General features: G+C 46.5%; 1 protein-coding gene and 1 pseudogene across 2 annotated transcripts; one reads left to right on the top strand and one right to left on the bottom strand.

Annotated features, from left to right (window-relative positions):
- Nucleotides 1-880: 880 nt before the first annotated feature.
- On the top strand, nucleotides 881-21,978 carry LOC132471502 (aminopeptidase N-like). Of its 2 annotated transcripts, XM_060070578.1 has the most exons (22): nucleotides 881-1,074; nucleotides 4,515-4,555; nucleotides 5,979-6,718; nucleotides 7,085-7,227; nucleotides 7,418-7,557; nucleotides 8,221-8,347; nucleotides 8,668-8,822; nucleotides 9,050-9,163; nucleotides 10,965-11,105; nucleotides 11,285-11,350; nucleotides 11,549-11,614; nucleotides 13,030-13,205; nucleotides 13,683-13,759; nucleotides 14,695-14,828; nucleotides 16,036-16,091; nucleotides 16,504-16,651; nucleotides 17,137-17,228; nucleotides 17,620-17,730; nucleotides 18,956-19,123; nucleotides 19,433-19,573; nucleotides 20,744-20,825; nucleotides 20,941-21,978. In XM_060070578.1, the coding sequence occupies exons 3-22, from the start codon at nucleotides 6,087-6,089 to the stop codon at nucleotides 21,091-21,093; spliced, it is 2,922 nt and encodes a 973-aa protein (XP_059926561.1). In that variant the 5' UTR covers nucleotides 881-1,074; nucleotides 4,515-4,555; nucleotides 5,979-6,086; the 3' UTR covers nucleotides 21,094-21,978. The 2 variants fall into 2 exon arrangements, with proteins under 2 accessions (XP_059926561.1, XP_059926560.1); XM_060070577.1 differs by lacking the exon at nucleotides 4,515-4,555 and having other exon boundaries at nucleotides 882-1,074.
- On the bottom strand, nucleotides 9,806-9,924 carry LOC132472665 (5S ribosomal RNA; annotated as a pseudogene).
- Nucleotides 21,979-22,239: the final 261 nt, after the last annotated feature.

Here is a 22,239-nt window from a genome sequence, read left to right as displayed (position 1 = left end):
TACATTTGTCAGAAGAAAGAGATATAACATTATATCCCTGTCGGTACAGAAAGGATGTTCATAGAACCAGGTGCCAAGCACTAACAATTGTTAGGCTCATCCCTTTCCCGTATATATCCATGTATATATTAAGAACAGTATAACTAGTGCGATAATAAAACCTGCATTGTGTCAGCAACTATTGCTTCAAATATATTCCCCAATGTTAACTACTCTTATACTTCTACTACACTATGGTTATCTTCCACATACAACAGGCTGAGCAGTCGTCCACATCTTCTGACTACTGTCTTCATGAGTCCCTCTGGGCTGGAGCCGCTGTCTGAGGCTGCTGGTTTCACAACACACAACCAGAAACGCTGGCATGCTTACACACACACACACACACACACACACACACACACACACACACACACACGCGCATGTTCATGGAACACGCAGCATATGTTTTGATACGGAGACCGTCTCACACCCAACGCAACAAGGTGTGGCCTTTATTTGGAGTTCTTGAAATCAACACACACACAGATATTCAAACAACCCTTCTAACCCATCTACACACACACACACACACACACACACACACACACACATTGGCCCAACCCCATTTCACACACACACAGAACCCCTAACACACACACACACACACACACACACACACAGAGCCCCTATCTCACACACACACACACACACAAGGAACTCCAATCAAACAATCACATGCACAATCGCACAGAACCCCCCCCCCCCCCCCCAAATCATACACACAGTCACCAGACACACAGCCTGGGTCTTCTGAGTCTTCTTCTCTTGTGGAGCCCCCGCCCAGGAAGGCTGCGGTTCGGCCTACTCCCCCCCCCCACCCCCCTTCTACTCCTCCTCTTCCTTCGACTCCCTCACAGATGTAGAAAAAGGTTCTCCACATCAGCCTCTTTCACTCAAAGCCACACACATGCACACACAAAAGCACACGCACACACACACACACAAACACACACACACACACACACATTGCCACACACATGGTCACGCACCCGCCATCCAGCCCAGAAGTGGACAGGCAGCGGTTAAGGCTAGGTAAGTCACTCTTGTTATTGAATGTAAGTCCAGTCAACGTCAAAGCTGCTTTTCCTTCGCTCCCCGGAGGAAGACTGAAGTGAAAGACTTAAGGCGTGGGAACATTTCCATGCAACTTTAACTGTTAGCAAGCAGTGTTGATTTCCAGTCCAGTTGGGCTTTCATGAACAGGTGTTTTCACTTACACCCAAACTCCCAAAATCGCAGGAAAAAACAGCATTCCTCGAAGAATAACGGCAGGAACGGAACCTGACGGTTCAGTTTAGGAGGGAAGGGCAAGAGACACTGCCTGACTAACTGAAGATTAAAACCCTCTCTTACAGTTGGTGTGTGTGTGTGACAAGTTCAGACTGGTTACCAATAGGAACCACAATGAAAAAGTTCTTCAGTAATACTCAGGTAAAGGTAAATTCCCCAAATTCATGGTGAGGTTTGCTGATAACACATAAAGGTCCTTCCTTTGAATAATCCAGACAAGAGCACAAGGGCAGTTTTGCAGAGAAAGCTTGAGAGTTCAGGGTCACACAGAACTATCATGTGGAAGGTTTTTAAGCTGCAAAGTAAATCTCAGGGGTTTGCCCAGTGTTGCAACATGATCCCCTTTTACTAAAAATACTTAACTGTTTTTACAAAGTTTGGGTAAAACCCTTAAATGAGGCTTGTGTGTGTGTGACAGGCACTGAATCACACTGTATGTGTTTATGCAAAGACTCAAGTGCAGTATTACTACATTGTTTACTTCTACCTACTTTGTGGAAGGATGGAGAGATGGAAACAATCTGGATTGGCGATCGTTGGGAGAGAGAAAGGAGGAGAGGGGGATACTGGTTCTTATATCTAAATGTCTCTGTTATGACACTGCATAGTCTGAGTCTATAGATCTAGTGTCTAGTGTCAAATACCAAATCCTGTCTCACCTCTCTTCCCTCTCAAACCTTTTCTTCTCCCCATCTCTCTCCTCATTCTCCATCTTTTTTCAAATGCACATTCCCCCTGTTTTCTCCTTTCTCTCTCTCTCTCTCTCTCTCTCTCTCTCTCTCTCTCTCTCTCTCTCTCTCTCTCTCTCTCTCTCTCTCTCTCACACTCTGTCCCTCCCTCTGTCTCTGTCCCCTCTTGTCTCCAGTCCTTTCACAGAAATCTTTCTGTGTGCCTTTCTCCCATCCCCTTCAAATCTGTATGTATCTCTCGTTCTCCTTCACTGTATATGTGTCTCTGTCTCCTCCATCTCAACAGCTCTCCATAATGTCTCTCTGTGTAGCTAATGGTCAAGTAATCCAAAATGTGACATATTTACAAAACAAAATCACTCATGGCGTAACAACACTAACAATAACATGTTTCTGTTTATGGAAAGACAACAGATTGAAGAGATACCCAGACGGAGTAGCCACTTTCTGTCTTTCTCATGATTGGATGAACCGTCTGTCTATCACTGTCTATCGCGTAGTTCCATACTGTTTGACCCAAACCACTATGGTTCGGCCACAGGAGCATAACTTGAAGCCTGGCTTCGAGTTCTTCACAAGTTCTTCCCATTCACATGGATTCCCGCGTGAATGGGATCCAGCAAATCCAGCTGCTGCCTCACAAGGTACTGGCCAGGTAGTCCAAGTGCAAAGTCAAGTGTGAACACTTTGTTAGCTCCCGGCTAAGTAAGGAATTCAGCCCGGTCAGCGGCAGTAGCCCTTAACTGAACCTGGTTCTCTGGTCATTTCTATGAGAGCGGTTCGAGCTCAGGGACCTTGTGGTGGTTCTAGTGGGTCGTGAACTGAAGTTGGGTACTGTTGTGCCCTTCTCCACTGAGATAAAGGTCTCAGCTCTTATCAAAATCGCCTCAGGTCACGTATGCTCTTGCTGTCGTCGCCATCCACCTGAGATGTTAAGCACAGCACTTAGTCATAGCCAGGCTCACAAACCTCATCAGAGGGCTGCTGTGATAACATAGTATCCCATCAGCATCCTCAGGAGGTGCACCAAGGCCACCCTCAATGCAAAGGGCAGATGTTTATCAGGCACCGCTCTGTCCACCGGATGGACAGAGCGAAGCCAAGATAGCTGCTGTCTGTTTATAGTCCTAAACATGAAGATTATCTCTCTCGCTCTGTCCGTCCGTCCGTCCGTCCCTCCCTCCCTCCCTCCCTCCCTCCCTCCCTCCCTCCCCCTCTCTCTCTCTCTCTCTCTCTCTCTCTCTCTCTCTCTCTCTCTCTCTCTCTGTGGGTGTGTTTGTGTCTCTTTCTCTCTCTACATAGGTATAGCCTTCTTTCGTTTGTTAGAAATACTTCTCAGGTTTTTGTCTCTCTCTTGCTTTCTTGGCTTCAATACTGGAAAATATGCTGCGTATACTGTTTATTAGGCACATAGACGCAGCAATTTATCAGGAGAGGGAAAATGTAAACGGCACAGAACGCTTGTTCATTGGAATGTACAGAGCCAGGGAGAAGTGGATGATAAACGAGTAATTAATGATCACACAGCAATGAAACACCTTGACACGGACTGCTGCTGTTGCAGAGGATAGGGATCGGAAGTTGGGCGGGCGGCCGAGTGTTAATGCTGTAAATGTTTGGCTTGCATGCTATCTTCTGATGTATTCTATTACTCATCTACTTTACTAATTGATTATTAATGTACTTTCTATTTTGTGTAAAACTTAATGACCTCACGTATTATATTATTGTCTGATATAAAAGCTATAAATAAAGCTATTAGAAATCTATCGATCTTCCTCCCTCTCCGGCCTCTCTCTCTCTCTCTCCCCCTTTTCCGGCCCTCCCACCCATTTCCTCCCTCTCCCTCCCCTTCTCCCTCACTCTCAGTCCTCACTTCTTCCGTGGAACAGTGGACTGTAGTTGGCCCGATTCGGTTCCAAAATCACTTGAGTTATGTCGGTTTCAAGCGTTAAAATTCCTTGACCTTCATAGTGAAGTTTTCATTGAGGCTGTGGTCGCTTCCTGCAAATAAGGAATAGGAATAAGACCATATTAGGAATAAGACCATATTTTATCTGTTGAATGATTCGTCATTGGTGGTTGTTCGCTGTTTCACGGGAACGAGATTGTAAGAATGATATGAGAGGGTTAGTCAATCTGCTTTCAACAGTTCTCCGGTCAGCATCAGGAGTCTTATAGGGGTTAACTGCATTTTCTGTGTGTGTGTGTGTGTGTGTGTGTGTGTGTGTGTGTGTGTGTGTGTGTGTGTGTGTGTGTGTGTGTGTGTGTGTGTGTGTGTGTATGTGTGTGTGTGTGCGCGTGTGTGTGTGTGTGTGTGTGTGTGTGTGAACACATTCAATATTTTATTTTATTATAATTGTCTTGTGGTTGTACACTACTTATTTTAGTGGAAATTAAGGTACATTTCAGTTAATGACCCACTCTTGGGAATTATGCATCTATTTTATCTACCAGTTAGATTAACCGGTTCTGATGTTCTACTTTAAACAGAACGGTGATGCAGGTTTGGGTGGTGGGATACTGGCCGTGTGGTAGGCTGTCTGTGTGGTCTCTCTATTTCTCTCTCTCTCTTTTTCCATCTTTCTCTCCCTCCGACACATCATTTCCAGATGTAATTTTTTTAAACGAAATATGAATAAATGGCTAAATCTGCTAATAAAACAGTCCCTCTTAAATTGTCTGGGCATTCCAATTGATGTCCCACCTTTCCTGTTTTAATAAACGTTAAAGATTCGTTAAATAGCCAATCTAAAGTCAAATTGCATTGGTGCTCATGATGTCCTTGTAGTTTTTGTCTGTGTCTATAGTCCGACACTATTTGTTAGTGCTGCATTGGTACTGTGGTACCATGTGAGTACGGTGGCACTATGTGAGTACTGTGGTAGTTTGTTAGTACTGCAGTGCTAGGTTGGTACTGTGGTACTATGTATTTGTGTGAGTTTGGTTTATGTGAGTAGCGTTGTCCTGTGGTGGGAACATAGTATGTATGTTGAGTGTATTTTGTGTGTTTGTGTGTGGTTTTGTGTGCGTGTGTGTGTATGCTGTATGTTTATAATTCTTGTATAAACGATGGGATTATCGTAGAACATATTTTGACCGGATATAGTCTTGCTGATAGGGTTCCTCAGAGGGGGTTATCACAGCAATCAGTAGATAGATTGTATATGGTGCAAAAGGAGTGAATGTTATCGTGAGAAGATAATGTTATCACACTGTGCTGCTAAAGATTCACAGCTACAACATACACCGATTAGCAATGCATCAAGACTCACAGATGATGTTGTTCTTATTTGAATATTGGATCTGTTTAGGGATAGTAGTATTGGAGTACACTCTAGTTGAACTACTAAACACTATCTTAAATATCAATAAACATGGTTGTAGGAATGCTTATACAGCCACAAGTGATTTTATGCCGGCATAGTGCTAAACAATGCTAGTCTAATATACCTATATGTTTGCTACAACTCCCAGTAGAACCGGATAACTATCAAACTTTCTTAGGTTTTTTAATGAAAGTCAAGAGATTAGACTCTCATCCAGCTATTAGTTTGGCTTTAACAAAAAGTGCTCGTTACAGAGCAGCCAGTCAAAATATGTGATTTTCCCTTTCCTTTGAGTTTCCTCCCTTCCAAACCTGGCACGACTCCTTTGAAACATTAAGGGTTTTCTTTGCTTTGGAAAGCTGCTCCCTTTGTACTATTTGAGATTCGGTCGTGGAACTGGAGGGGTCTGGACTGTAGACTGCAGACTAGAGATCAGCGACGTGCCTCCTAGGCTTCTGAAACTCCTGAAACTACAGGGAGACTTTGTATTATGGAAATTTAAGGAGATTCAGAACACGCAGCATACAGATTACGATTATTATGCAACCGGTTTGAGAACATTGCTGTGTCATTGTCACTGCCTTTGCTTGCCAAGGGGTTTTCCATAACGCTTGCAGTCTTTCCGCAGGTACAAACTGAGACGTCTCCTCTTGGACGAGTTAAGAGATCAGGCATAAACCGAGGAACGAAGAGAGCAGCGTCTGTCCTCAGCGACCGCACTGACACACAGACAGACATGGCGAAGGGGTTCTACCTCAGCAGGAACCTGGCCATGGCCGGGCTTCTCCTGGCCGCCATCGCCTTGGTAACCATCATCGCCCTGTCCGCGGTGTACGACAAGGAGCGCAGCAGGAACAGAGCTCCCAGTAATGGCGCTCCAAGCGTGGGGGCCTCCTCCACCTCCTCCATCATAGACCCGTACTCCTCCTCCACAAGCGCCAGCCCGGGCCCTCAGAAGCCCTGGCAGCGGTACCGGCTCCCGGACACCCTGGCCCCTGTGCACTACGACATCACCCTGTGGCCCCGGCTGGAGCCCGACCAGCAGGGTCTCTACATCTTCACGGGGAACTCCACCGTGCGGTTCGTCTGCTTGAAGGACACCGACCTCATCATCATCCACGCCAACAAGCTCAACTTCACCCTCTTCCAGGGACACGAGGCCCGCCTGGAGGCCCTGGACCCGGCCCACCCTGCGCCCCAGGTCCAGAGCTCCTGGCTGCAGGAGGAGACGGAGTACCTGGTGCTGCAGCTGGACGGAGCGCTGAAGGCCGGGAGGGTCTACCTGCTGGAGACGCAGTTCAAGGGAGAGCTGGCGGACGACCTGGAGGGTTTCTACAGGAGCCAGTACACGGAGGACGGGGTCCAGAAGTGAGTTCAGCTCCGGGTAGACTCAGAACTCTTTAATTGTCGTAAGTTGAGACAAGCTGGAAGTTAGACATGGTTGAGGGTCATACGTTAAACATCAACAAAAGACAGGGACAAGAGAAACACGTGCAAACAACTAACACCAAGGGTGCAAGTTAATGGCGTGCAACAGAGCACCACATTACCTTGGTTGCACTAAGGTAATGGCGTGCAACAGAGCAACACAATACCTTGGGTGCACTAAGGTAATGGGGTGCAACACAGCACCACACAACAGAACCTTTGAAGCAAAGTTTGAACTACCCAGCACTAGCCCAATATGACAGTTGTGTTACGTTGAGTTAACGTGGGTTCTGCCCTGTGTTTCAGGGTGCTGGCCACCTCTCAGATGCAGGCGACGTTCGCCCGGAAGGCCTTCCCCTGCTTCGACGAGCCCGCCATGAAGGCCACGTTCAGCGTGGTCCTCATTCACCCCCAGGGGACAGGCGCCCTCTCCAACAGCAAGCAGATGGGTGGGCTCACACAACACTGTGACATCATAACCATGACAACATCATGTCGTCGTCACGACGTCAGAACATTGCTACGTCCCCATGAAAACATCATCACGACCTCACAACATCATGACGTCCTCATGACATCATTAAATCATTACAAAATGATTCTCTCCCTCTCCCTCTCTCGCTCTCTCTCTCTCTGTAGAGAGTTCTCGCGTGGAGTTTGACGGAATCCCAGTCTCCAGGACGACCTTTGAACCCACAAAGAGGATGTCCACCTACCTGCTGGCTTTTATCGTCAGCGGCTTCTCCTACACAGAGGGAGATCAGGAGACAGACGTGCAGGTGAGACGGGTCGCTACAGGCAGGTGAGACGGGTCCCTTAGAGGGAGCACAGGATGGAGACATGCAGGTGAAACGGGTCACACCGACGCTCCCAGTGGGTTCAGGCCCAGCCGGGTTAGGGGATCCATTCCCACTTTGCAAACCCATGCTACCAAATATACGCACAACACTCAAGGACATATTATACATATCTAGTGTGATTAGCCGTTACAAGCCGCTTTGAAAATCTGCGTCTTCTGACATCGGCAGTGGGCGTGTCCACCTAGATGTGGGCTGGATAGATGAGCAACGTTTGCTACAGTCCACTGGGTAGGCTGGTAAACTGATCTATCCAGCACACATCTAGGTGGACACTCCCACTTGTGATGTCATAAGGGGCAGATTTTCAAAACGGCTTGTAAGGCCAATCACATTCACACCTTGTGGCATGTCATCGGACCTTTAAGATACTCAATGCACATTCCGATCAACAACGCAGGTTGTAATGCCCTTAAATGGGAGTGGTAATCTCACAGCCCGGAACCAAGATCAAGGGTTTATAAATTAGAAAATAGCTGATCTCAGGCAAGAGAGAAAACATGTCGTCGAGGTGACTCGAGGTCAGAATGTCATCCAGCCTCACAGACCACGGGCTGATGTGAGGGGGTTTAACCTCGACTGCAGGTTCGTATCTGGGCCCGGCAACAGGCCATCACGGAGGGCCAGGGGGACTACGCTCTCAACGTCACGGAAGCCATTCTGAACTTCTACGAGCACTACTACAACACCTCCTACCCTCTCTCCAAGTCAGGTGACTTCCTCTACATCCTCTCGTCTGGGTGGCCGTCATTCGGCTGCTAGCTTTAGCTCGGCCGCTATTAGTGTTACTAGTCCCAGGTTTATCTTTTTGGACATGCAAGGTACACTAGGTCAAAGATTAGGGTTTTAAATTCAAAAAGAAAGAATGACAGAAAGTCACATTAAAATCACTTTGATGAGGGTAAGTTTGGTTCAGTTTAGGAGACAGTGGCTAGGCTAGGCTACACTAAGCTACACTATGCTAGGCTAGCTAGGCTAAGATAAACTAAGCCAAGCTGCTTCTCCTCTGCCGCCCCGCCCCACCCAACCCAGACCAAGTAGCCCTGCCCGACTTCAACGCAGGGGCAATGGAGAACTGGGGGCTGATCACCTACCGGGAGACGGCCCTGCTGTACGACCCCGTCGCCTCCTCCACCGGCAACAAGGAGAGGGTGCTCACCGTCATCGCCCACGAGCTCGCCCACATGGTAGGACTGTGTGATGACCTCACTTCCTGTCCGAGCGCAGGCAGGTGGAGAGAGAGTCGCAGGGCGCAGATCTCAAACTGGATGTCCATTGATGGAAGGACCGCTTTTTAAGGGCTTTTTATTTATATGCATTCATTACACTCACTAACACCAACCCTAACCCTGTATACAACAGGTATTATTCTGCATCTAGCCGCGTTAGACGGTGTCTTGTGTTTGTTCCTCAGTGGTTTGGGAACCTGGTGACCCTGCGGTGGTGGAACGACCTCTGGCTGAACGAAGGCTTCGCCTCGTATGTTGAGTACCTGGGGGCGGACCACGCAGAGCCCACCTGGGACATCGTAAGGAGAAACGCTGTAGAGACGGCGACTTTCACTGTGATGGGAGGCTTACAGACTGTAATGAGGAGGTCTTGGATGACTGGAGCTGTGATGGGAGACTTACAGACTGTAATGATGAGGTCTTGGATGACCGGAGCTGTGAGGACTGTGATTGACTGTTTGTGATGAAGGACTTTGACACTGCAGCTGTGATAAAGTAATGATGGATTGATTTGAATTTATGTAGCGCTTTTCTAGACACTCAAAGACGCTTTACAGTGAAGGGGGAACCTCACTAACCACCACCAGTGTGTAGCCCCCACTGGGGTGATGCACGGCAGCCAATCTGCGCCAGAACGCTCAGCACACACCAGCTTGGGGTGGAGATTGAGGGAATTAATGGGTCAGCCAATTATACAGGAGGATGATTAGGGGGCCAGATTGAGTGAGCCTGGTTGGGCCAGGACACCGGGGGAAACCCCTACTCTTTGCGATAAGTGCCCTGGGATCTTTTATGACCTCAGTGAGTCAGGACCTCGGTTTTACGTCTCCTCCGAAGGACAGCGCCTTCCACAGCACAGTGTCCCCGTCACTGCACTGGGGCATCGGGATTGATGTTAAGGCCAGAGGGAAGAGTGCCACCTATTGGCCACCACCCGACACAACTTACAGCACCTGGTATTCCCAGGCGGTCTCCCATCCAAGTACTAACCAGGCCCGACCATGCTTAGCTTCCGAGATCAGACCAGTTTGGGCGTGTCCATGGTGGTAAGGCCTCAAAGACTTTATGGACTTTGACACTGTAAGTGTGATGGAGACTATATTGTGATAAAGGAGATGATATAACTGTCGTAAAGACCGGAAGAGACTGGAACTGTCATAAAGACTAGAGTATAGCTGTGATAAAGAACTGAATGTTGCTGTGATAAATCACAGAAAGTACAGATGATAAAGGACAGACTGGAACTGTAATTAAGGACAGACTGTAGCTGTGATAAAGGACACACTGCAGCTGTGATAAAGGACAGACTGTAGCTGTGATAAAGGACAGACTGTAGCTGTGATAAAGGACAGACTGTAGCTGTGATGAAGGACAGACTGTAGCTGTGATAAAGGACAGACTGTAGCTGTGATAAAGGACAGACTGTAGCTGTGATGAAGGGCAGACTGTAGCTGTGATAAAGGACAGACTGAAGCTGTGATAAAGGACAGACTGTAGCTGTGATGAAGGACAGACTGTAGCTGTGATAAAGGACAGACTGAAGCTGTGATGAAGGACAGACTGTAGCTGTGATAAAGGACAGATTGTAGCTGTGATAAAGGACAGACAGTAGCTGTGATTAAGGACAGACTGCAGCTGTGATAAAGGACAGACTGTAGCTGTGATAAAGGACAGACTGTAGCTGTGATAAAGGACAGACAGTAGCTGTGATGAAGGACAGACAGTAGCTGTGATGAAGGACAGACTGTAGCTGTGATAAAGGACACACTGTAGCTGTGATAAAGGACAGACTGTAGCTGTGATAAAGGACAGACTGCAGCTGTGATAAAGGACAGACAGTAGCTGTGATAAAGGACTGACTGCAGCTGTGATAAAGGACACACTGTAGCTGTGATAAAGGACACACTGTAGCTGTGATAAAGGACACACTGCAGCTGTGATAAAGGACAGACAGTAGCTGTGATGAATGACAGACAGTAGCTGTGACAAAGGACAGACTGTAGCTGTGATTAAGTTCAGATTATACCTTTCAGATGAATTGCACTAGATGTTATTGGTTTCAGTAGTGTGCGTCTTGTGTTTGTGTTTGTGTCTCCACAGAAAGAGCACATCATCTTTGATGTGCGTAAGGTGTTTGCGGTGGACGCCCTGGCCTCCTCTCACCCGCTGTCCCGTCGCGAGGAGGAGGTCAACCGGCCCAGTGAGATCACCGAGATGTTCAACACCATCTCCTACAGCAAGGTGCCCTCACACACACACACACACACACACACACACACACACACACACACACACACACACGCACGCACGCACGCACACACGCACTCACACGCAGACGCACACACGCAACTCCACAAACACACACGCACACACACAATGTGACTGTTTCTGGATGTATTTTGTGTGTTTTGTCCTCTCAGGGTGCAGCCGTTCTACGGATGTTGTCCGAGTTTCTCTCAGAGCCTGTGTTTGCCAAAGGGCTCAGTGTGAGTATACCTGTGTGTGTGTATACCTGTTTGTGTGTGTGTGTGTGTGTGTGTGTGTGTGTGTGTGTGTGTGTGTGTGTGTGTGTATACCTGTGTGTGTGTGTATGTGTGTGTTTTTCATGGTAAATTTTACATATAAAGCACATTCAAGGCCGGTAACACTCATGTGTTAAGGAAAATATTGTGGTGTTTCCTCAGTCCTATCTGAACATGTTCGCCTTCAATAACACCGTGTACACAGACCTTTGGGACCATCTGCAGCTGGTAAGCGCACACACACACACACACACACACACACACACACACACACACACACACACACACACACACACACACACACACACACACACACACACACACACACACACACACACACCTACACACACACACACACACACACACACACACACACACACACCTACACACACACACACACACACAGACACACACACACACACACCTACACACACACAGACACACACACACACACACACACACACACCTACACACACACACACACACACACACAGACACACACACACACAAGCACAATTTGATTCTTGGTAACTGAAACTTACGCAAGGCTGAAGCTGGTAATGCGCACGCAGACACACACACACACACACACACACATACACACACACACACACACACACACACACACACACACACACACACACACACACACACACACACACAAGCTTAATTCGATTCTTGGTAACTGATACTTAGGCAAGGCTGCAATTACTCACAGAGGAGCGCCTGTTGTGAGTTACCAGCCTCATCAGACAGTTCCTCTATGCTGGTTTAACCAGCACAGCTGACTCAGACCTCCTCTCTACTGACCACTTGACGCTGGTGTCCTGGTGATGACATACACACTTCGTGTGAGTGTTTGTCATCACCACAGCCAAAGATACAAACACACACACACGGAAGGCCTAGACTTAGGGCTGCTCGATTATGGGAAAAATCATAATCACGATTATTTTGGTCAATATTGAAATCACGATTATTCAAACGATTATCTTTGAGTCTGAAAACGTGTTGTATTTATTCACCATGTCTCTCCCAAAAAAAACGTTGTAACTGAGAACTTTGAAATTACGCCTTAAAAAAATACACAAAATGGTCAAAAAGAAAATGTTCCAATCTAAAATGATATACAGATATGTGTCCAGCTGTTCTGACCTTTCTATAAATCATTAAAAAAAAAAATAATAATAAAAAAAAAAATTAACAAAAAATCGGATAACTCGATTATGTTAATTTTCTGATCGTTTGACGCTAAAATCGTAATCGCGATCAAAATTCGATTAATCGCCCAGCCCTACCTAGACTACCTCATTGTAGACACACATTGATTTAAATCAACTTAAAATCTGGGGTTTAGGCTATGATAACGCCACTGTTTAAGCTGTTTTATTTCAAAACGGCATAATATGCATAATAATATGCGTTAAACGGTTAACGGCGTAAAATACAGCGTTTTTGATTATTTATCAAGCACATTTTACGCCATAATATAATACAGCAGTGTAAAAAGCGGCATTATGAACGCTGAATTTTACGTTGATTTCAATCAATACAGTCTACAATGATTTCAACCTTTGGTCAAACTCATCTATTTTCTCTCTATTCCTCCATGCCTCTACCTGTCTTTCTGTCTTTTTCTTCAGGCAGTGGAGGACACCCCGAGCATCAGTCTCCCTCACTCAGTTCAGGACATCATGAACCGATGGGTCCTGCAGATGGGCTTCCCGGTGGTTACCGTGGACACCAGAACCGGACAAGTCAGCCAGCAGCACTTCCTCATCGACCCCCAGGCTGTGGTGGAACGGGTGTCCCCCTTCAGGTAGCTTACAACTCCTTATCTTCCTACTCGTTGTTCGGATCGGTTGACGAGAGATCGGTACTCAAAGTCCCCCCCTCGCCCAGGACGGGACAATAGCAACGGCTTCAATCTCCTTAGACTGGGAACTGACTGAACTGAATGCCATGTAAATGTTACACTAGTTGGGGAGCTGGGGGAGCCTTTCATTGTATCGACTGACAACAGACTTGTAACTGCCAGACAAAACCAGGGGTGATTTGGGTTGCTTTTAATATTATATCTTATGAATACAGATTTGAGATTAATGATATATTTGTATTTTCACTTTCTCCCCTTTTCACTATTTTTTCTCCTCTCTCTCTCTCTCTCTCTCTCTCTCTCTCTCTCTCTCTCTCTCTCTCTCTCTCTCTCTCTCTCTCTCTCTCCTCTCTCCTCTCTCTCTCTCTCTCTCTCCTCTCTCCTCTCTCTCTCCTCTCTCCTCTCTCTCTCTCTGTCCAGCTACACCTGGTTCGTTCCCATCAAATGGATTAAGAGCGGAGTCGAACAGGAGCAGTTCTGGCTCCTGAAGAAGACAGGTATTGATGTCATGAGACTGCGGCAAACACGTTCTAATAATATTGTTTATTGGCCGTTAACTAACCATAACCTTATAAAGTCGCTCCCTAGACCATATTCAGCTCTACTCACGGAAAGTAGCTATCGGCCGCTTTATATTTAGTCTTCTGAAGTCGCCCTTTGAAGTAAATCGGAAAACGGTTTAAAGATTAACATCTATTTTGTAGTTTTACGGTCGCTGACATGTGGCCGCGCAAATGTACAGATGGGGCCCACCGCTGTTTACTGCAGGCCTGTTTATTGAACTTCACGCCCCAGACTTCCATTCTAAACCAAGTCGACCCAGCCCAGACTAACTCCACCTCATACCAACATGAGGCCGCCCAGACCAACACCACCTATGGACCAACCCAAACCTACTGGAGCAACCCAGATCTACTAGACCAACCCAGATCTAATGGACCAACACCAACCTACTGGACCCACATCTACTGGACCAACCCAAACCTACTGGACCCACATCTACTGGACCAACCCAGATCCACTAGACTAGAACAACCCAAACCTAGTGGACCCATCCAAACCTAATGTACAAACCAACTCTTCTGGACCCACCCCAATCAACTAGACCAACACAAACCTAGTGGACCCAACCCAAACCTATGGGAGCAACCCAAACCTACCTTCTCACCCACACCTACTGGACGCGCCCAAAACTAGTGGACCAACCCAAACATATTGGACCCATCTATACCAGTTGGACCCCCACCCTGACTACTGTGGATCTCACGTGCTGCTAACAGATAAATAATTCAGCTATCCCCTCTCTCTTCTCTCCACTCTCTCTCTCTCTCTTTACTGTCTCTCTCTGTCTCTCCCCCTTTGGCACACTTTCTCCCAACTGCCTCCCTCTCCCTCTCTCTCCCTCCTCTCTTGGTGTGTTTGGGTTCTGCAGACATGCAGAGCCGTGTGATCGCGACGGGGGACCAGTGGGTGTTGGCCAACACCAACGTCTCGGGATACTTCAGGGTCAACTATGACCTGGAGAACTGGGAGCGCCTGCTGCATCTGCTGCATACCGACCACCAGGTGAGTCTGGGAACCAGCTAGGTACGTGTGCCGAGGAGATGGCCCCCCCCCCCGCGAACCGGGTAGAGCGCGTACCACTAAGGCTCAGTCCTGATCAAGGCGGCCACGGGTACGATTCCTGCCCGTGGTTCTTTGCAGCATGTCCTCTCCTCTGTATCCGATACCTTCATGTCTGTCTCACTCTATCATCAAGCATAAAAATGCAAAAATAAATCTAGAACAGTGCTGAGGAGAACCACCCGACCCTGCAGTCCAACACCCACACACCACGCAGCATGCCAAAAGTACCAGGGTGTTGGACGACATCCGGTCGCGTTTCGCAGTGCGCACGCCAGCCTGCTTTCTTGGCTATTCTGCCCCACAATCCTTTGGCCAGCAGAAGATACGTGGGTGGCACTACAAGTGTGCTGATCAGTGAAATCACCTGTACTAGGTCACAATTGTATTTATACTGTGTGCAACAGTACGTACTTTGTGAGGGTAGCTGCAGTTACGTACGTAAGTAAAATAGGAAAGTATGCGATTTGGAACGCAGCCCAAGTGGCTAGCTCTTGTTTCGTACAGTCCATCCTCAAAGATAGACGCTGGGATATTTGGTAGATAGGCGTTTGCCTGTCAGAGTTGTTGAATTCCAAATGAATTATTGTACATTCAGAAGGGGAGTTCGCTTGGTTAGCATTAGTTTTCCCTTAGCCACCACCATCGAGTTGCATCCTGTTCATGTGAGGGGAATATAACTTTATTTACTTTCCAGTGTGTTCCGACTAGCTACCCGTTCACCCTGAAGGAAAGACAGTAACAACACAACAAGAGTGTGGTCTGACAACAAACAGATATTCTGACGATGGTAATTATTAGTCATGCGATGACAGGTTCCTCCACCTGAAGCAGCAGTTAATCAAATTGAACCAGTGAGGCATCACAGGTGACCTAATAACCACAATGACGGAAATAGTGCAAAATTATCAGTGTGTTTGGAGACAAACCTGTTGTGTTGTCACTGTTCAAGCGACTACTTGGAACACATTGAAAATCTTTGGAAAGTATTTAAAACGGTATTCCCTTCCCAATAACGTATCCCTTCAATCTTAGCTTTCTGTGGTGTCTAGGCTTTTATTGTGTGTGTGTGTGTGTGTTTGTGTGTGTCTGTGTGTGTGCGTGTGTATGTGTGTATGTGTGTGTATGTGCACTCCCTCTGCCCCTTCAGGCTATACCAACCGTCAACAGAGCACAACTTTTGGATGACGCCTTTAACCTGGCCAGGTAAATAGATATAATAACATACAATATTGTTACAACATGGGAAATGATGGTCCCATATGCTGCTTGGTATCATATCAGTGTGTAAATGATTAAAACAATTCACCGCATCAAATATGACAGACAATTAACAAAATGAATGTATAAAAGACGACGGTAAATATAAAAACATCAGGGAGAAAGAAATTGCTGGTATCCTAGCAACGCTGTGGGGTTGTATTCTAGCAATGCAGTGGCCGTATCCTAGCAACGCCATGGTGTTATCCCAGCAACGCAGTGGACGTATCCTAGCAACGCTGTGCCGTTATCCTAGCATCATTGTGCCGTATCCTAGCAATTACGGTGGTGCTGGTATCCTAGCAACGCTGTGCGGGTGGTATCCTAGCAACGGTTTTGACGTGTAGCCGCCGTGCAGGGCTAAGGTGATCAACACCACGTTGGCTCTGAGGACTACCAGCTACCTGTCCAAGGAGAGGGACTACATCCCCTGGGCCTCGGCCCTCAGTAACCTCAACTACTACTTCCTCATGTTCGACCGCACCGAGGTCTACGGGCCTCTACAGGTACGCTGCATCTAACCCTAACCCTGTATCCTCACTGCTATACCAGCCTGCTCAACATGATGAACGAACACTATACCGGTGAATTAAAATCACAGTGTAACAACACAGGGCTCTCTAGCCCTGTGTTGTTACACTAACTGGCACAAAAATAAACGTTAGGAATTATGTATCGATATGTGTTTGTATCGATGTGTATAAATCAAATGGAAATCCAAATTTTTTGGGCAAATGACATGCAAAATGTTGTAAAATAGATAACTTCTGCTTCCTGTATGGAAAAGCACCAGCTTGTTTTAGAAAAATACTCGTTTCCTAAAACTGCATTAACTGATGTAATCCATGCAGAGGTCTCGTACAGGAACTGAAACTTCAACTTAAGTGTTGAATTCCTTCTTCTCCAACATGAGTAACTGCATTTCACCACTGGGCCAGCCTGAGTCACCACTACCAGCCGACTAACGTCTTTGTAATTTTGTGTGTTTCAGGGCTACATCAGGAAACAGACCCTGCCGCTGTTTGAGTACTACAGGACGATAACGGCTAACTGGGCACGAGTACCACCCGGCCACAATGACCAGTATGAATGAACAACTGTTTTAAACAAATTAACTCACTGACATGTGTTTACCTGCTCTGTCTACACCCTGTCAGTAAACAGTGGACTCTAGAGCTGTGTGTGTGTGACCCAACCAGGTACCAACCTCTGTATGTGTGTGAACCAGCTTCTAAACTGTGTGTGTGTGTGTGTGTGTGTGTGTGTGTGTGTGTGTGTGTGTGTGTGTGTGTGTGTGTGTGTTTTGGCAGGTAATAAACGGTATGTGTGTGTGTGTGCGTGTGTGTGTTTGTGTGTTTTGACCCAGGTACTAAACTGTGTGTGTGTGTGTGTGTGCGTGTGCGTGCGTGCGTGCGTGCGTGCGTGCGTGCGTGCGTGCGTGCGTGCATGCGTGCGTGTGTGTGTTCTGACCCAGGTACAACCAGATCAATGCCCTTAACATGGCCTGCAACACGGGCCTGAAGGACTGCAAGGAGCTGGCTCTGAGGTGGTTCTCCGAGTGGATGGCTGATCCGGAACACAACCCGTAAGAAAGCAAACCTGATCCATAGTCCCTGTGTCAACCCAGGGCTCGTACGGCCACATCAGCTGTGTGTCGACCGCATCTGACAGCAGAGTGCGTGAACTGCATGTTCAAAGAAACATGACACTTGACGCTTTACATGGTGCAGACATCCCCGCACATCTCAAGATCATTTATCATTGCGCTGTTTTTGCTTATTCCACATCACCCTCTCATGATTAGAGAACCTCCAACTATCTCACAGGGACCATGTTTATAGAACCTACCATCCACCTAATGAAGCCCTTTGTGTCTTTAAAACCTGAACTACAACTCTACCTGCATCTCATCAATTGCCTCAGTGATACTCTTGTGAATCCACATGAACATAACCTTCTTCTAACATTCTTCAGTATTATCATCATATAGAATGGCAGTTGGAGCGCAATCACCACTGAGGGCTTTTTATCAGATGGTCTTTGTTAAATACTTGGCTCTTCTTCAGCTTGATCTCCTTCTAGGCTGACATATTGCTGCTGCTGAGTCTCATACTCTTCAACACACATTCTTCAATACTGGGTTGACGTTGATGAGCTGAAATGGTTTAATCAGGGAGAACATGAACTGTCAATGTTGTGTTTGATGTAATCAGCTTCATCTTCTTTACCTTACCCTACAGTCTATGGTCTTACCCTACACTACAGTTTATGGTCTTACCCTAGACTACAGTTTATGGTCTTACCCTAGACTACAGTCTATGGTCATACCCTACACTACAGTCTATGGTCTTACCCTACACTACAGTTTATGGTCTTACCCTAGACTACAGTCTATGGTCATACCCTACACTACAGTCTATGGTCTTACCCTACACTACAGTATATGGTCTTACCCTACACTACAGTTTATGGTCTTATCCTACACTACAGTCTATGGTCATACCCCTAGACTAGTCTATGGTCATACCCCTAGACTAGTCTATGGTCATACCCCTAGACTAGTCTATGGTCATACCCCTAGACTAGTCTATGGTCATACCCCTAGACTAGTCTATGGTCATACCCTAGACTACAGTCACTAAACCCTCAGTGGCTGAGAGCAGTATGGATGTCGATCGCAACAATGGGATACGGGAATACATTTTACAGCGAGTGTGTTTTCAACGTCAATATAATCATTAACGCCTTATTCAGCCTTAGGAGGATTGACCCCTGACCCTGTCTTGTGTTGTTGACGTTATGTGGAGCAGGATCCATCCCAACCTGAAGAGCACAGTGTACTGCAGCGCCATTGCCTTCGGGGGAATGGAGGAGTGGGACTTTGCCTGGAGGATGTTTCAGAATGCTACCGTGGCAACAGAGTCTGCCCGTCTCCGGGGCGCCCTGGCCTGCACCAAGGCACCGTGGCTCCTCAACAGGTCTGTGGAAACAGTACCATAAACATCCACCAGGTGGATCGCTCATCACGCAGCTATCCATGCTGCCTAATTCTGCATTTGCACTGACTTCGTAATGATGAATTTTTAATTGTATTTTACTTTCATTTCTGTGTTGTATCTTCTGCTGCTGTTGCAACCAAATTCCCACTCTCAAAAATGTCCACACTGGATGAATAAAGTGCACACCTGTCCATCCATCTTCGCAGAGGACCAAGGTGCCTTCTAGACCCTTTAGATCTTAAAGTCCAGGTTGTGGTTCAGTGGTCTTGCATGTTTTCCCTGGGGCAGGTATCTGCAGTACTCCATAGACCCCACAAAGATTCGGAAGCAGGACGCCGTCAGCACCATCGTGGCCGTGGCTCGGAACGTCGTGGGAATGCCGCTCGCATGGAACTTTGTCCGGGAAAATTGGAGTTACATTTTCAATAAGTAGGTATTCCATGGTGCACCTTTTTAATTAATTATAAGAAAAATGCAGAGTTTGCAAGAGAGATCAACAATGTTTTATTTTTATAACTGCAGAGCCAACTTCCAACTTCTAATATTTAGTGGGATGGTTATCTTCAACTGGAGATGACCCAAGGGCTCATTTTGGGCCAGAAAGGGGTTCAGAAAGTGTGCAATGTAAAGAGGTGCTGTTCCATTAAAACATTTATACAAACAAGTAGAGGGACCTCAAGATCAATTCTCAAAGAGTCAGTGAGACCCTTATCTGGGGGTATCTCACTTCCAGAGGAGAAAGCACAGAGCTTGTTCCTGTTTTGCTATTACACTGGAGAAAACCCTCTTTCACTCATTATAAAACATTGGTGTCCGGACAGGATGCTGTAGGTGGTAGTCTGGCAGCTAGTCAAGGTTTTTTGTTTGCTGTCAAAAGTCTTTTACACAATTACAGATTCCACCCTCCAGCGACATGATTTGTCAACACAAGCGAAAGAAAGTGAAATGGCCCGATCACACAGGTTGGAGCTCATCTGCCATCAGACTTTAAATTATTTATGTTTAGTCTTGTTGGTGAGACTAGTGAGCCACTGAATTGAAGCTAAAAGGTCTCTTTCAGATGTTCAGTCAAGGGCTTGACAAGAGTATCAAAGATAGCATTAGAATAGTCCATACCGTCCAATCTATAAAAAAGCATCTTGTTGAAATAAGAGCCATACTTTGGCAACCTGTTTGACGGGCCATAAGTCCTCAGTTAGCCTTGTGTCGTTTCAAAATGTTTCTCAGCGATCATTTTGAGAATATCTCAGTTGGACCTTCTCACATAAACAAGATGTAAGCATTTGGGTAATTTGGGTTGGGAGAAAAAAAGAAGCCACAGCCTCGTAGTTTTTTAGTGGTTAAAGCCGAGCAGGTGGCGGGGGTTTAGTGTGCGGCACGTGATTCAGTAGAACGGTTCCAGGGAGATTTTCCCACCCGTCAGGTTCCAAGTATTTCCCGGAATGATGGACAAGCTCTGGTAAACGCTGTGATGAGGATCAAAGCCTCGTCCGTCAACAGAGTGAAACATCTGCTCTCTATTGATCAGCGAACGATGATGATAACGAGTCATTTGAGTTTTTTAATGATCTGTCCGTCACTCCCTCCGTCTACGTCTAGTTACGGGCGTGGTTCCTTCTCATTCTCTGGTCTAATCACCGGGATTACACAACGCTTCTCCACAGAGTTTGAGCTCAAAGAGGTACAATCCCCTCTCCCTAAAGAAACGAAAACATCAACCTGTCAATATCAATCTGATGTCGAATCCAACCTCTCTCTCTCTCTCACGCTCTGTTCCGTTCTTCCTCTGTCTCCAGCTGGAGCGCTTCAAGGAGCAGAACCTCAAGGTGGGGTTCGGCTCGGCCTCGCTGGCTCTGGAGCAGGCGATAGAGAATACCAGGGCAAACATCAGATGGCTGGCTGAGAGCAGAAGCCAGGTGTTGGACTGGCTGTCCGGAGAGGCCAAGTGAAACCCCACCCAGACGGGACCTCCGCTGGAAGGACTCGTAATGATACGTCTCTCCTGGGGATTCTGGTGCTACGTACACTCAAGGTCGAAGAAGTGACGTAGCAGCGCAGAAAAGTCTGTTGTGTACATAAGGCCTCGATACCGTCACAGGGCCTGTGGATAGCTGTCCACATGTCGAGAAATTTAGCAGTTCATTCTCCGGGGACTGAATCAGCTCCACGAGCAGGATGTTGAATGATGTAGTGCCCCTAGGGTCCCTTGACCACCTGTGTTTATAACGTGTGGGTTCTGAAACTGTGGATCTATCTGATGAGGGACACCGGAATAATTAATAATTCAAAATCAAAATTAAGCGGAGCTATATGCGACAAGGTTATGGACCTTATTTTGGTCAAAGGTGGGGTGCTAGTTTTTTACATTCCTATTTGATTTGTGTGTGCTTGTGTCCTTCTTGTGTGTCATAGCTTATACCTACAATGTCGCTAACAGTATTAAACTGTGTACAAAGCGTTTGACTAACAGACTAATTGATTTGGATTCGCCCGAATGTGACACTGGAGGATGTCACTTGAAAAGGTGTGGTGAATAAAGTACAACATTGTGTAAAGTGTTTTCTTCATGAATGATCTGTTATACTGCTCAGTAAATTATTGTATTGTACCGATCTATGTGGCTGTTATGCTATGTTTGAAACAACAGAGTGATAAATGATAATGTCAAGAGAAGAAATCATAACAGATAGTGGAAGAGAATATTTCCATTTCAGTCAATGTTTCAAATTCAGTTGTATTATTGTTACAGTAAATCTAGTCTGTAATGGATTGTATTGTATAATCTGATGTATAAACCCAAATTAAATGATAAAATGTCTTTATCTTTTTTTCAACTCTGAGTGTGTATATTGTCTATGACTAACACTGGGGACATGTCAGTTTGGTTCAATTTAAGATGAACTGTATTCTAAGAAAAGTCAATGACTCACCTTTGGGCCGTCATAATATTATATTTGACCAGTTAATAGGAAGAGGAACAACGTCCCAAACGTGGGCGTCCAGGTCCATACAGAACAACGCTCCAATGCACACAACACATTCATGCCAGATGTTTAATACCAGATGTTTCCAATGCTGCGGCGTTTCCCATCCTG

The sequence above is a fragment of the Gadus macrocephalus genome, chromosome 14, assembly GCF_031168955.1.
Source record: "Gadus macrocephalus chromosome 14, ASM3116895v1".
Lineage (NCBI taxonomy): Eukaryota > Metazoa > Chordata > Actinopteri > Gadiformes > Gadidae > Gadus > Gadus macrocephalus.
Note: the sequence above shows the minus strand (reverse complement) of the source record. Positions and strands in the feature narration are given on the sequence as shown.